The 14161-nt window shown below is 54.9% G+C and overlaps 1 protein-coding gene across 1 annotated transcript in view; it reads right to left on the reverse strand.

Annotated features, from left to right (window-relative positions):
* The window catches only part of LOC100901790 (ELAV-like protein 4), a 42725-nt gene that overhangs the window by 20998 nt on the left and 7566 nt on the right, over window positions 1-14161 (reverse strand). Inside the window, exon 2 of the mRNA XM_018640681.1 lies at window positions 5901-6004. Coding sequence (XP_018496197.1) covers window positions 5901-6004 — 104 coding nt within the window. The remainder of the gene's footprint in view (window positions 1-5900; window positions 6005-14161) is intronic.

The following is a 14161-nucleotide window of genomic DNA, read 5'->3' on the forward strand; positions in this document are numbered from 1 at the left end:
AGCTGAACTCGAGTCAAACATCGAGAGGACGAAGAAACGTCAAACCACCATCGAAGAGCACGCATCGTCAAAGAGCGGAGAACAGTTCCTCACTGTCACGGAGAATATTCGTAACCAGTCAGTTAACTGATGATACTTTCCGTTTTTGGATCGCCGTCGGTCGACAGAAGAATGGAACGCCCAAATAGTTAGTTTGTTCTTCGGTTCCCTGTGGCTCCACCAAGCTCAATTTTTCCCCGAGGGCGGCGGCGGCAGCGGCTCGGATGGCGACGGACACAGCCGAGACCTTCAGCCGGGATCGACCGACTGACCGACGGACCGTACAGCTAAGCAGCCGTGAAGAAGAAGGGAAAAGATAAAAAGCGAACAAGGCGGTGTCTGTAATTAGCTCGACGCCATCTTCTCCTACGAAGTTCCGCGCGATACATCGTCCATGCTGATACGTCCTACTGGCTATGCCGCCCGCGCAGCCCGTTAAGCGACCGATATCGAGTGCTGATAATAATCGGACGAGGGTGACGGCGTCTGAGGAATCCCAGTGGTATGAGCTTATTTAGACTTGCGAGAGTTCACGGGTCGCCGGGAGATTTCCTACGGAATTGTCAAACTCGTGCCGCATCGACGACGATATAGTGGGAGAACATTCTGAAGACCACCTATTTCTCAAGTCGGGGAACATCTGCGAGATGAGAGTGGGAAGCTCCGAAAGACGTGTTCCCGAGCGGCACGCGGCAGAGCAAGCCAGAGGAATGCATACGACAGCAAAGGGCGCACGGACGTGAAGCGAGGGCATAGGGGGTGGAAAAATGGGAAGTTGATGGGTGGGTGGGTTGCTTGCTCTTCCGAGCTCAATCACTTTCCGGACGTGTACTGATCTATAATTTTCAGCGAGGAAGCACGGGAAGCGTACGCCGCAGTTCCTCATGGGGGGAAATATTTGATAAATGACATTCTTGACTTGCTCGTTATTCTAATGCTCATACGGTGCCGAACTTTTGTCAGTCTCTCCCACGACCGGCAGCGGCACCTCCCGCCAATTCGGCCGATCACTCGCCTTCGACCGACGCGACGGATCGATGGAGAACACCAAGAAGCGCAGGAGCGGCGAAGCTTCGAAGAGCTCATCTTCCCGAGTTCACCGTGTCAAAGGTCTCCCCAGGCGATCTCCGAATATTTCCCAGGCTTCGGCGCGGTATGCGGAGCCGATCCTCATGCTCAGGGAAAATGCTCCGGGGCATAGGGGTGAACGCCGGCTATTAATCCCGATCCCAGCACCATTCCTCCAATGCTTCGAGACAGAGCTCGGGCAGTAGTTGATGAATATTCCGGAGCACGAGCGATAAGGGATCGCGAAGGCCAAATGGCACTTTAAGAACGAAAAAATGGTTCTCTCCCCTTCAGTTCGACGAACGCTGGCCGCGTCCGCTCGATGGCTGATGAGTCAAAGAAATAAATCAAAAGACTCAGCCACCGGGGTGTTAATATGGATACTGATCAACGTCGCCGCGCCTCGAGGAGCCGCCCTGCCCCGCCTCGGGAACGGGCTTGGATATGGCGGCGGGTAGGCAGAGGCCGAAATGGCCATAATCTTACGCGACCGACTAAATCGGGACCGTGAACGATGACGTTGGTCGTCCCTCGAGGCCTGTGGGAGGGCCAGGGAGCATCAATGATGAGTATCCTCTTCTCATTACTGCGAGCAGCGCGAGACTTGCGGCGTCCGACCGGGCCATCTCGCTCGCTACCACAAAAAAAATAAAGCAAAAAGAGAGATTGGAGAAAGAGTGCCGCCTCCAAGGAAAGCTTCCGAGTCTCTCGACGCTCTATGAACGCACAAGCGCGCGAGACCCGGGTGTACTGTGGAGGATCTGAGCGCACTCGGGCACGAGGGAACTTCCAATGGGGAAAAACTACTTTGTCGCTTTTCTGTCGCTCCACCAACAAGGTAATTATTGGTTTAGACATCAGTAATTATGGAGACGTCGTGTTGGCTTTCGCCGGGCTCGTTTCCGGGGTGACGAGTCGACTCCCCCGACCTACGCAGCGGCCGGATCAATTCGGAATCGAACTCGATGACCGTCGGAGAGAGCCGGCTCTCGTACGTCATGGCCGACCATCGAGTTTACAGACACCAGACGGCAACAATAGGCTGGGATTCTTTCCGTAGTCGCAGTCGGTTCCCCGACGCAGTCTCTCGCTGATAAAGAGACTTTCTGTCACCGTGAACTTTGGTCCAACGTGATTCCTCACTCGGAAGTTCAGATTCGAATTCGTGGTAGGTACATATCAACTGCTCCGTCCGAGATTGATCGAGGAAAAAGTTCCAGGGGTGAACCCACCATTTATTCAAATAATCAACGTGGTGAGGACCCTCCCCGAGAGGCTGGATGTCGACGATAGGCAAGCAGACAAGCTGGTCAGGCCAAAGGACGGCCAGCGACGGGCGGGTGGGCGGCAAGCCGGTCAGCCGAAAGGCAAGAACGGGAACATAGGGTAGAAGTTAATGTATTTTTCATGATGTTAACGGAGCCGGTCCGCTGTCGAACCGTCCAGCTCGAACACACGCGGACGGTTCAGTCAGCGGTGCAACGTGACCGCCGCGCAGACGAATGGGACCACGGGAGCAGCAAGCTGCCCTCCCTCTCTCTTCATCCGACTCGATGTCCAGCTTTTTCTCCCATCGGTTCGACCGCCGTCGGGCTGGCTGCTTTATTGATGGAAGAAAGAACACACCCAGTTACTCTTTAGCTAGCCATAGCGAGCTCACCGACTGGCTTTGAAACTTTATGGCCCACCGGCGGCGGGCAGGCTGTCAGAGCGTTGGTTCAGATCGTTCGAAAAGACGAGAGCTTCTCGACAGCGAGAAGGACTTCCATCAGAGGAGGCTCAGCATCGAGTTCAATACTCCGCCAACTAACCGTCGAACGGACCGACGAACCACTTAGCTATTTTCACGACTTTTGCCCCGGGGCGTTGGTTTCGAGCGGAAACCTTTCCGCCTCGCCCGCTCATCTCTCTCCTCTCGAGCGATTCCCTCGTTTCACTTCTCTTCCCCATGCTATAGCCTCCTATTCCTCGTTCCCGACAAACTCGAAGAAGTGCCTCCATCATTCTCAATTCCTTCATAGCACCTCGCCTAACCTGCCGCGTTCGGTGGAGCGTCCCAAGGTGAACTCTGCTCATTAACGCGGACCTCCCCGGTAGCCATGCGAACGTTCGGGAGAGAGAAAGTGGTCGATTCTTAGGCAGGAGCTCGCTTCCTCCTCTACTCGTTATCGCTTCCCCGCCGTTTTCTGTCCTAAAACGGCGACCGAGTCGAAGGTCCACGAAATAGGGGGCGAGGAGCTGTGACCTCTTCGGTTCGAAGGGGTCTTCTAGACACATCTCTTCCCGAGCTCCGAGGTTCGCGAAGCTCTCACGAAACGAGTATATAGGGGTCATTCTACTTTTCTGAGGGAAGAGTGCCCCGCTCATTCCTGGGCAACTCGTTCGTTCAACTCCACGACTAGGGCCTCCATGAGAAGGAATTGGCGGCTCAGAGGAGCCTCGGAGCCCCGGGAGAGGTTTAAGATCCCTGCTAAGGGAAAAGGAGAACGGCCGCCTAACCTCGACCGCTCGCTCGCCTGGCGTTCGGTCGCTCCGTAGCTTGACTGTTGGCCAACTGGCAACAATGCAGCTACGAAACACTGAGTTCACAGTAGGGCGTCGAAGCTCAAAGCGTGTCCGCCCACCACCACCACCACGAGAGGCAGCACTACCATCGCTCATCACGGCTGTCTACCATCAATGGTCTGTGGAAGCACGGACGGATAGACGGGCGGGCGGGCCAGCGAGGGCGGCTGCGCAGTATGCAGGAGCATAACTTGACCATGGAAAATTTGCCGTGCGACCGAATGAAAGGAGCACTTTCGGAAGGAATAAACGACCAGGGCGCGTTCTTTTTGAGAAATCTCTCCCGCGAGGAGGAATGACAACAGCTGCAAGAACACTTCAGATAATACTCGGGAGAATGGGTCTGAGGGAATCAAGCGAGAATCCCGACACCATCGAAGGGGATCCGTTAGGAGTTCTATCCCATCGGCCGTCAAACAGCGAGAGCGAACCCCTTCTTATCCCATCTCGCCTCGTTCCGCTCCTCATCTTCTAAGGCAGACACTTCTGACGGCTGCGCAAGCGCAGAATCTTCGGTTTCGGGGGTTACGGTCAAACGTTCCGCTCACGTGAGCGAGCAACGACCCCTGAACTTATTCATTCCCCCCACCATCTCCAGTGGGTACCTCGTCGTGAGACGGAGCCTGTCAGTCTGTCATTCATTCATTTATTTGAACGAACCTTCCGACCTCCCGCCGATCGAGCCGTCAGATACTCTCGGCTCAACTCTCCGGTCTTGCAGCCCAGCACGTCCGGATGCTGTAATTTCTCACCTAGGTCCGAACTTCGGATCTCAGACCTCTTCTTCATCCTCGTTTATTACCCCGCTCATTTCAGTGCGAACGCTCTTCCCCCCCAGTTTCATCTTCACCTGGTCGACTATCCGTCCGAGCTAGAAATATTTTTCGGCTCCAATTCGTGCTCGTAGTTTTCTCAGTATCTCTCCTACTCCGTCGCCAGAAGCTCGCGAGAGCTGGAGCGGTTCGGGCTGATTTTCCCGCCGAGTCGGTTATGCGAGTGTGCGCTCATTCATTCGCTCTTCCTTATCGTCTCGTTTGCTCGGCTAGTCGGTCGATTCATTTAAAATCTCGCTCTTCTCTGCGTGTTAGTTCATTCCATCCTCTTCCCCGCAGACTGACGGATTGACTAACTGGAAGAGAGGGCTGCTCTCTCCGACGGACGTTCCAAAAGAAGTTTCTCAACAGGTGTCTGCCGGGGGCTCGCCACATAACTCACTCAATCAGTTGCCCGGATAGCTGCGCCGCTGATGCTCCTAGAAGCTTTTATCCTCCTGGTGTGCGCGGAAAAAAAAGCGCTCACCGCAGCGAAATACGTTCACGTCAAACCATGCGGCGCAAAAGCTTCCCATCATTGCCCGCGGTAAAAATTGCAATGGGGAAATTCAGGAAACGAAGTCTGCTGAGTGGGTGCCAGAGCCGCCTCTGCGTCCAATGATGAGTCGGCACTTGTCATAATTGCAGTCATCCTTGATCTTGGAGTTCCCCGGTCCCCCCCGCAACTCGCCCGACTCGGAGGAGTCTGACTGCTCGAGTGCGAATCGACGGATAGCTTTATGTTGATCGTCGTCGACATCCATCGCCAATTGCGACTGTGGTGGCATCGACGGCGTTCGTTCGAGAGATGCCCTCAAAGCGAGGCACAGCTAAGCTCATTTTCTCGACGACTCTTCGACAGACTCAGTACCTTGACCCTTGGAATTCCAAGAACTCAGCTGTGCGAGGATGATGGGGATCATCATCATTGCCGGGCAGGAACGGAGTTCCCAATTATTTCTCGCACAAAGATGGTCGGTACCGAAGGCTTGTTACCGATTTTGTTTGGGAGCTCATGCTCCCGTATCGGTTAGAATCCCTCCCGGAGTCCGAGTCCCGAGTCACAACTCCATATTCTATGAGGGGGACTTCGTTAAACGAGAGAAATCCGATTCTTGCAGAAAATCTGCTCCGGAGTCTCAACGTTCGCTTCTTGATCCGATTTGGGACATTACGGGTAAAAAAGTCCGAAGTCGGCTGAGCAGGCCGAAATCAGAGAGGAAGCCTTGCTACAGGCTCGACAAAGTCCCCCATATTTTGTCCGCGATCCTTCTTCGACCACTTCATCGATGAGTCCTTCTCGTGATGATTTCTGAGTTTCTCGTAGGAGCGACAACATACGGAGACTTCGTCCTAAAAGCAGTATGGTCGACAGCTTCTGCAGTCTCGAACCCGAAGCAGGCTCGGGTAACTCACCTTAATCGTCTTGTTTTGTAGTCTCAGTCCGTTGAGGGTGTTGATCGCCTTTTCGGCGGCCTCGGCGCAAACATAGTTCACGAATCCGTATCCCAAACTTTGACCTGGAATCGAAAAGAGATGTTTTCAATCTCAAGCAAGCCAAGGGTCCGAGCTCGTAGTCGAGCTAGGAAAAACACACCTCTCGACTCAGCGAGACATGCTGGTTCAACAAGCAGCTGGGTAGGTCGGATGCTCCTCCAAAGAGCACATCATCCAGGATCAGGAATGTTATTTCGTGAAAAGCGTATTCTATACGTTGTTCTCATAGGCCCTCTTATCAGGAAAGCAGGTGCGCGAGAGCGAACTCAGCAGAAGCGACTGTCGATGTTCCCTTCATTGTTCATTTATTTAGATTCTACTCCGACACAGAACTGTCACTCGGCCCCCACCGGCACGGCGTTCGCTTGCAGACGTGAGAGGAGAAAAGACACAATTCTGTCCTGCTGGACACCTCGGAATTTCGATTGATCCCCTTAATCCACTCCACTCCTACAGAGCTTTCCAAAGGCCTCGTCTACAGCTTCGTTCTTTTCCGCCCCCGCTCTGGTTACCTTGAAGATCCCCGTAAGGAAACCTAAAACAGGAGCAATACAGCTCATGGGTAGAGCTGCGCATTGCAATCGGCTCGTCTCGCCGCTTCCTCTCGGGACGTCACTACGTCAGCGAGTATCACGACGCAGACGCAATCGCCTAGACTCTCAAAACTCGCGAATCACGAATCGGTGTGAGTCAACCGGACCTGGGACCCACGGGGGCGAAACTCCGCCGTGACCGGGCGACGGCGCTCGAGAGCTCCGTGTCGATCCGATACGATCACCGGCTCCGTCCTGAACTGATGGAACAAATGATCTGCACAGTCATTCAGAGAGCCAGAGTGTCAGAAGATCGAGGATGGAATACGAACGTAATATTAATGCGAAACTTCATCAATCGAGTCTCGGCTGTTGCCAGATGAAGCCTAAACGGAAAATGGCGCTGATTTCGGAACGAATGATTCCGGACTCCGGTTCCCGCTAGACAGCCCGTGAGCGAGTGGGGCTATAACTGACTGGGGCCGAGCAGCGGGCGGACAAGAACGGAGAATCAGAGGAGAAGACGATTTTTATTGAAGAGACGTCCGCAGAAGAAGAAGAAGAACTCGTCGAGTACCGCAGCTAGCAATCTTTCCTGCACAGCCTCGACCATTCCTCCAAGGAACTCCGCTGACGACGACGCCACGGAGCTTGAACAGGGAAGCGATGGGAGACTTTATAGGGGCGAGACGGAAATTCGGGGCCCCGGGAAGACGACGAGGGCCCCAGGGGCCCGAGGGGGATCCAACAAGGGCTACGAGGAGCCCAGTTCAACAAGGGGAAATCGAGGGTAGGGAGGGCGAGGAGGGGAAACGCCGTTAGGGAAACTGGACGAGACGCATGAAGCGAACCCTAAACTCGGCTGGAAGATTCCCGAGGGGATCCGCTACTCTTCAGTGAAGCGCTCCTCGCCAGACTTCGCGCTTGCTCAGCGAGCCTATAACTAGCGGTGCTGCGCAGAGGCGCCACGTCAAAAATCGACAGCTCCGCATAGAAAAATGCGGAGAAACTTCAAGGAAGCTTGAAGTCCCTGAGTACACACGCGCCACGGAGTTTGTTAATTGATTTTTTCCCTCAGTGACTACCATCCATTATAGTCTTGTTATCGACAGACTCCCGAATTAATTCAACCGGTTTCGACGGTTTTTATCGATACATTCTTGAGGCCGACTGATTGATGGACGGACGGTAGGACGGACGAACCGATCGTCCGTCGGTCCGTCCGGAAGGAACGAAGGTATAAGAGCATGGCGTCTAGGAACGGAAACTGATGCGGGTGCTTCGGTACGAGTCATTCCAGCCGGTACCGGCGGTGATGATTCCTCGGACAAGGCTCGATATTCCCGCCATCGGAGCGCGATTCATCGCTTCGCTTGTTCCACGGAGCGTGAACTTGTGAAAAATTGCGCCCGAAGCCTTCAACGTTTCACTGTTCTCCTCTCCCGGTCCCTCTTCGACGGGAGTTCCTCCCGCAGCTCTCAAGTCCAGCTTCGGTCGACAGAGGGTTACAACAGATTCGAGAGGTCTCAAAATGTCGGAGAAACGCTCCGAGGAAGAAGAATTGAGTAACCCATCAAGGAACAGCCGCGGCAGCAGGATCCGAAATTAATTCTGATCTCATTAGACGAGAAGCTGTTTTGCCTGTTCGACGACTCGTGCAAGATGAAGCGAATCGAACGAATGTCTTCTCGGACCGCTGGACGGACTCGAATCTGGGGATAATAATAATTCAAGACATTCTTGGGTAGCGTAGCGCGCGGGTTTTATTTCTCCATTACTTCGCGATTAATTTCCGAGCACCGACTTGACACCACATCGCGAGGGGAAACTTCTCGACCGTTCCCGCGGCGGCGACGGCGAAGTTGAAAAAAAAAGTTGATTTCTGAGAATGTCGCAAGCTCGGAAAAATCGTTTCGCGATCGTGACGGGAGAATATTCCGTTTTTCCTTCCAAGAGCAAAATCCTTGCTCGGGGCGAGCGAGCGAGCGAACGACCCACCGACCGACCGAGTCAAACTTGACCGACCCGTAGCCGCGCCGCCGCGAGGCTTGCGTGACAAAATATCGATCACACTTAAAGTATCGTTAAGTCGAACGCGCTCGCAGAGGACGTTTATCGAAGCCGCCGTTGGCGTTTTGGGAGCGTGGCCGCTGCCAAATATGCGGTCCTCAAATCCGCCGAAAAGGGATCTCCTCTCTTGTCGCTCCTCAGTCGCTCGTTCGTTTACTGACAGCGGCCGGCCGACGGAGCGAGTTGCCTGTCGTCTGACGACGACGGAACACCGGACTGACTTATGGCCTGCTTTGTAGTCGTTTTCTTAGATTCTTAGCATCGCCGTCTACGAGACGTCTGAAAGATTTATCGTCGCTGGTCGCAATTCCTCTTTTTTCTTTAGCCTCCTCGTTCGTCGAGCAACCAAACAGCTAGTCGCTCCGTCCAGCTTTCCGTCGACGACGCGGCGTTTCGGAGCGATCTCCGCCGTCAAGCGAGCCCGTCTGCCTGTTCACTCGTCCAGAGTCAGCGCAACCCCCATCTCATCTTTCCCTCCCATCCTTTCCCACCACAGTCAACGCAATAATGTTGCATACGAAATGAAAGCGGCCGCCCCCGCTCTTCCACAGAGCACACGGACGGATGTACATACATACAACACTATATGACAACCGAACCCCAACAAAACGTGCCTGTGTTTGTTCCCGTCGACGTCCTTTTGTCGTTTGTTGTCTGCGCGCTCGTTCTTGTCGTCCTGCCGCGCTATTCCTCGTGCATCGCTTTGTTGAGCCGAGATCCAGACCTCCAGTAGATCTCTGCCTGCGCGACGCTCGATTGCTAAGCCTCAGCTCGAAGACATCGAACCGCGACTTATTCGAGCGGAGGCCCGCGACTCGAGTCGACCGGAGCTCTCCGTTCCTGGCGCAAGCTCGGCGGAGCTCCAGGAAAAACGGGAGTTTTTTTCTTATTGACACTTTCATCGTTATTCTTGTTGCTCGAATCCGAACGAACGACCCAGCGACCGAGCCGGCCCAAACTCGCAGCCTGTTTCTGCTTTTTTGCTTGATGCATTAGTTTCCCTCACTTCGTCAAAGCACTCGTCGCTTCCTCGGCTCCGGAGGAGCGAGCGAGAACGTGAGCCCTACAGCTGCACCCCTCATCTACGGCGCATACATAGAACACCTGTTGAGAGCTATGGAAGTGTCTACGGGGACTACGTGCATATTTGCACACAGCGGCTTCGGAACGTGTTATCCGACGGCACAGTGGAGCCAGACTGGATTCATTCCGACATGTAGTGACTCTCTTTTGACATCTTCGCACCAGCGTTCGGGCCCGCCTCTCGGTCGAGGAACGTACTTTCGGTCGTTGTTGCCGCTTCCGATTCCCTCCTCGAGGAAACGAGTGGAAGAACGAACAGCAATATGGCCGAACAGATTGGGCCGAGAATCGTGGGCTGCACGCCTAGCTCCATGGTTGGCAGGTCGGTTCGCGGGTCGATTTGTAGAAGGATGACTCCGGCCTTCTGTGACAGAAACAGAAAGCTCCGTAGCCCGGGGCCCAGGAACTTTCGCCCGCAAAAGAAGGATTTCGACTCCCAGTCTTTCGGCAGCAGGCGGAGTGTCTTGCACCTGTTGAAAACTTCAACAAAAGCGAGCTCGCATTGCGTAAAGGGGTTCGCTCGGGGAGGCGAGCCGACTCCGCGAAGCCGCGTGTGGCGAACGAGCTCTGGGAGAGAACGAAAATGACCGAGGGCCTACGCACGGGTCTCGTCCGAGCGGAAAAGACCGATCCGAGAGCCGTCTGGATCTCGCACTCTCCTTTTCGCTAAAAGCAGTGGTATTCGAAACGTGTCATAGGAGGTACTGACGACTCCGATAACTTTGTCCACAGGCGTTCGGTCACAGGCGCAGACTTACACACACATTCATCTTGACGATGAGGCTAGGAAACGGGGAGCGTGTCAATACTTATGGGTGTGCGTCAACACACCTCGTTCGGAATGTAATATCTCCGCAGGGGTTCTCCGCGAAGGAGTTCAGCACTTTTCATGCGAATTCATCCGATGTTGAGGTGAGAGAAGCCGCTGCGAAAAACAGACTCCACCCCGAGGGCAGGCGGCGCTGGCGTCCCTCCGAACTCTCAGAGTGTTTTATTCCACCCTCGCAAAGTTCCACCACTGGTGGCTATAGTCGAATCATAGAGGCTTTCCTAGGAATTTGAGCTTCGAGCCGTGGGCTCTCGAAAACGGAAGCGCCCAACCGGTTAGAGAGAAAGAAACGAAACTCCCAAGACCCTGGAGCTGTTGTACTTGAACTGAACAGAAACCGCTCCCGGCATTTCTACAACATGAGAACGTTTTCCCTACTCTCCCGGTCTCTTTGTGGTGCGGATCAGCTGCTCTAAGCAGTCGGCTAGACCAGAGCAAACCCTTAGGCTCAGACGGCCGGCTCCAGGGCTTGGTCCCGTTAGCGGGAGGGATCTCGATGAGTGTTCCCGGGAAACACGCGAGACGGGCGGGAGCGATCTCTTCCTTAGAAGGGATCCTCCGATCCTCCCGTGAGCGGAAGGATAAATGGAGAGGATCTCGCGACAGGATCCGTCAACGGAGCTTTTCATTAATTGCGCGGATTCACGAATGCGGTAGTTGGGGGCGGCGGGACGATTCCGCTGCTGGCCTCTTCGACCGGCGGTCATTGCCTGGGAGCACCGGAGACATCCGGCACGACTGTTTGCTTCGTCTGCGCTGAGTGGATCGAATAATTTCGAAAATCGAGATCGTTCGCTCATCGATGCTTGTTGATAATTCGGAGATCGATGCAATACAAATCCGAGCGTTATTTCCAGGCAGAATAATTCGGGCATCTGTCAATGATCCGAATTTATTAGTTTGCAAATGCACTCGCGAAAGTTATTGCGCACAACGTTAGGCTGCGGAAAAGCTCTCACATCAGACGGTAACACGATCAATGTGCTTACGGCTTTTCTTACGAGCAGGAACAACGGCTGGATCTGCAGAACGAATTTTTCGTAAGTCCGAATCTGTGAGAAGGATCTCCATGGGAAGACTATCACCGGGTGGCGTCAATCCGCTCCCGGTGAAGCCGATACAGTTTGTTTCCGTGAGGAAAATCCAACACGAAATGGCCCCACGCGGCGTCTGTTTCACCCCTTGCTCACGGGAGATATTTGTCCGGCGCACACCGTTTCGACTTTCGATCATTGGAGTCGGGGGCAGGCCGCCGCCAGCACCATCGAAGCTCTGACGGCCGAACGGACTCTTATTGCGCTTTGCCGCTATCGTGAAGTCGCTGGATGGGTGCTTGGCATCATCGGAATGTAGGAGCCAGTGACGGACAGGCAAGGCTGGGCCGTCTCGGTCCGGCTCGGAGGCTCGCTGCCCGGGCCCAGCATGGACAGGGGGGGGGGGAGAAAGGCGGGGGAGGACTCGCCATATGTCGCGCGGAATCGCAGAGAAAGAAGAACAAAATGAGACTTTCTATAGTTGTGCAAAGAAAAGGCATGGCAGCGCGAAAGGGGAAACAGAGACGAGAGCGGCTCGAGACGTGGCAAGCGGCGAGAGCGGATGGAGGCGGCGCAGACGTCGGTCGGTCGGTGGTGGTTGCAGAGCACGGGAACGTCGTCGTCGTCGTCGTCGAGCGAAACAGGACCAGCCTGGTTGCGATAGGACGGCTTCTCGGGCTGTTTTGCTGCTGCTGGCCGGTCGGTTCCGTGGACCAGCTGGCGTCCAGCCGATTGTCTTGCCTGAGATTGCCTCTTATTCCAATAATATTCTAATGGCCGCAATGCCTCGCGCTTCCTTGTGCCCCTCATTCACCAGCAGCTGCATTGCAAATATGAGACGCCGCCGGCGGCGTATGGGGCGAACAAGTCCAAACGTCGGTCGGCCGTGGGCTGGAAGGCACGCGAACCCTGATGGAGAGCAGGGCGGGAGTCGAGCGGACCCGCAGACAGAAACCAGATGCGGGCGTTGTCTCTCTGAACGCATGCGGGAGCGGCGGCGAAGCCACCGATGAGCACAATAGGGTTCAATATTCGGTAAAGCTGCGCCGCCACCCGGAGCGCAGAAATTAAATGCATCGATTCGAGAGGAGGAACGGAATTCGGTAGACGCCGAATTCAGAATCGTTCCCGACGAGCCGTGTACTACGGTGGTTCGACCTCCGGGATGGATCGGCTTTCAGAGCCGTTGTCGTCAAGGCCGGTTGCTTGGCGCCCTTGGACACACGACCGAAAATAGGTCCGTTTGTGGAACCGCACCACACCCAATCGGTGCTCTATTGGGTCTGACTGACAGCCGACAACTAAGCCGCTCTTCGAGTAGTCAACTGACTGACTGACTGAGTGAGGGGGGAAATGGCTCGGAGCGCAGGGTGCGATGCTTTTCGTCCACCTTAGCTGTTGCTGGTCCCGCTAGGGACGATATCGGAAAAAGCACCGATGGAGACGGAGCCCGAAACTTTCCCTGAAGTGTCAGTCAATAGTTGAGCGGAGAGGGAGTTTCTGGAGAACAGGGTATAAGGCCATGAGGTCACCGCGATAGAGGAGCAGGACGAAAACACTCCAAAACTCTTGAGGGAACGGCTATCCCGAAGGCTACGGGGGGAAGCTGACGGCAACGAACAATATCGTCTCGTGGAAACGTCTCCCCGGGAGGACGTAGCGCGATCAGAGCTCGTCTGACGTGCTCGATTTTCACCGTACGACGTGCGTTCGAGTACTACGGGGACCTTTGTCATCCAGTTTGGAGGTTTCTCGTGCCTGGGGCAGAGACGTCCTGAGTGATTGAAGGCATCGAGGCTTTGTCTGAACGAACGAACGATCTCTTTTCACCCGCTCCATGGGTAGACCCTCCGATTGTCGGCAAGGATGAGAGCTCATGATAATTTCGGTGAGCGTACATGTGTTCCTCGCGCGCGGCCCAGAACGGAGAAAGTTCTCTGCGTCATTTCCACATTCGTCGATAACTCTCGTTCGTCGAGCGAGATCCGAGGCTCCGTCAGGTTTGCCTCCCTCGCTCGTATCTAACCGGGATCGGTACGCTCAGAAACACCGCCCGAGCTCCAATGCCGACGAGGACGACGAGTCCGAATCGAAGACGACTAACTCGGTCGTTTCGGCCTTTGTCGCCGTTGACGGCGTCACTTGATGAGAGAATTTCTTATCGCGTCCGCTTTCCACCGAGCCCCCCTCCGTCGACGTCTTCGCCTCGCCCGTGAAGCTGAAAACCGATACAGGCTCACCCGTTCGCCCGCCGAGCACGGGGAACGTTCACTTCGCTAGAATGGAGCGTGAGCACGGTGTTGTTGTAGGGAAAGAGTCTTCGATGCGGGTGGGGGGGGGCGAGGAGGTGGTCGTGGTCTTCCCGATAAGCCTCTCTACAGTCGGGTCATCCGTGGGGACAATGATGCGTCGATATCTTCTCTGTTCTACTCCGGTGTGAAGTCTTTCTGTCAACTCTCTTTTCAAACCCGCGTGGGGGGGGAAAAGAGCGGGCTTAGGGGGTGGGTGATCCCTCGTGTCGCGTTCCTTCCCCACGCTTTTTATGCGGAGTAGAGCTGGGAGCGAGCGCTATGACGTTCCGAGTTCAACAGCCCGAGAGTCGAACAAATATTGATAGGTTACATTCATCTC

Source organism: Galendromus occidentalis, unplaced genomic scaffold, assembly GCF_000255335.2.
Source record: "Galendromus occidentalis unplaced genomic scaffold, Mocc_1.1 scf7180000077496, whole genome shotgun sequence".
Taxonomy (NCBI): Eukaryota; Metazoa; Arthropoda; class Arachnida; order Mesostigmata; family Phytoseiidae; genus Galendromus; species Galendromus occidentalis.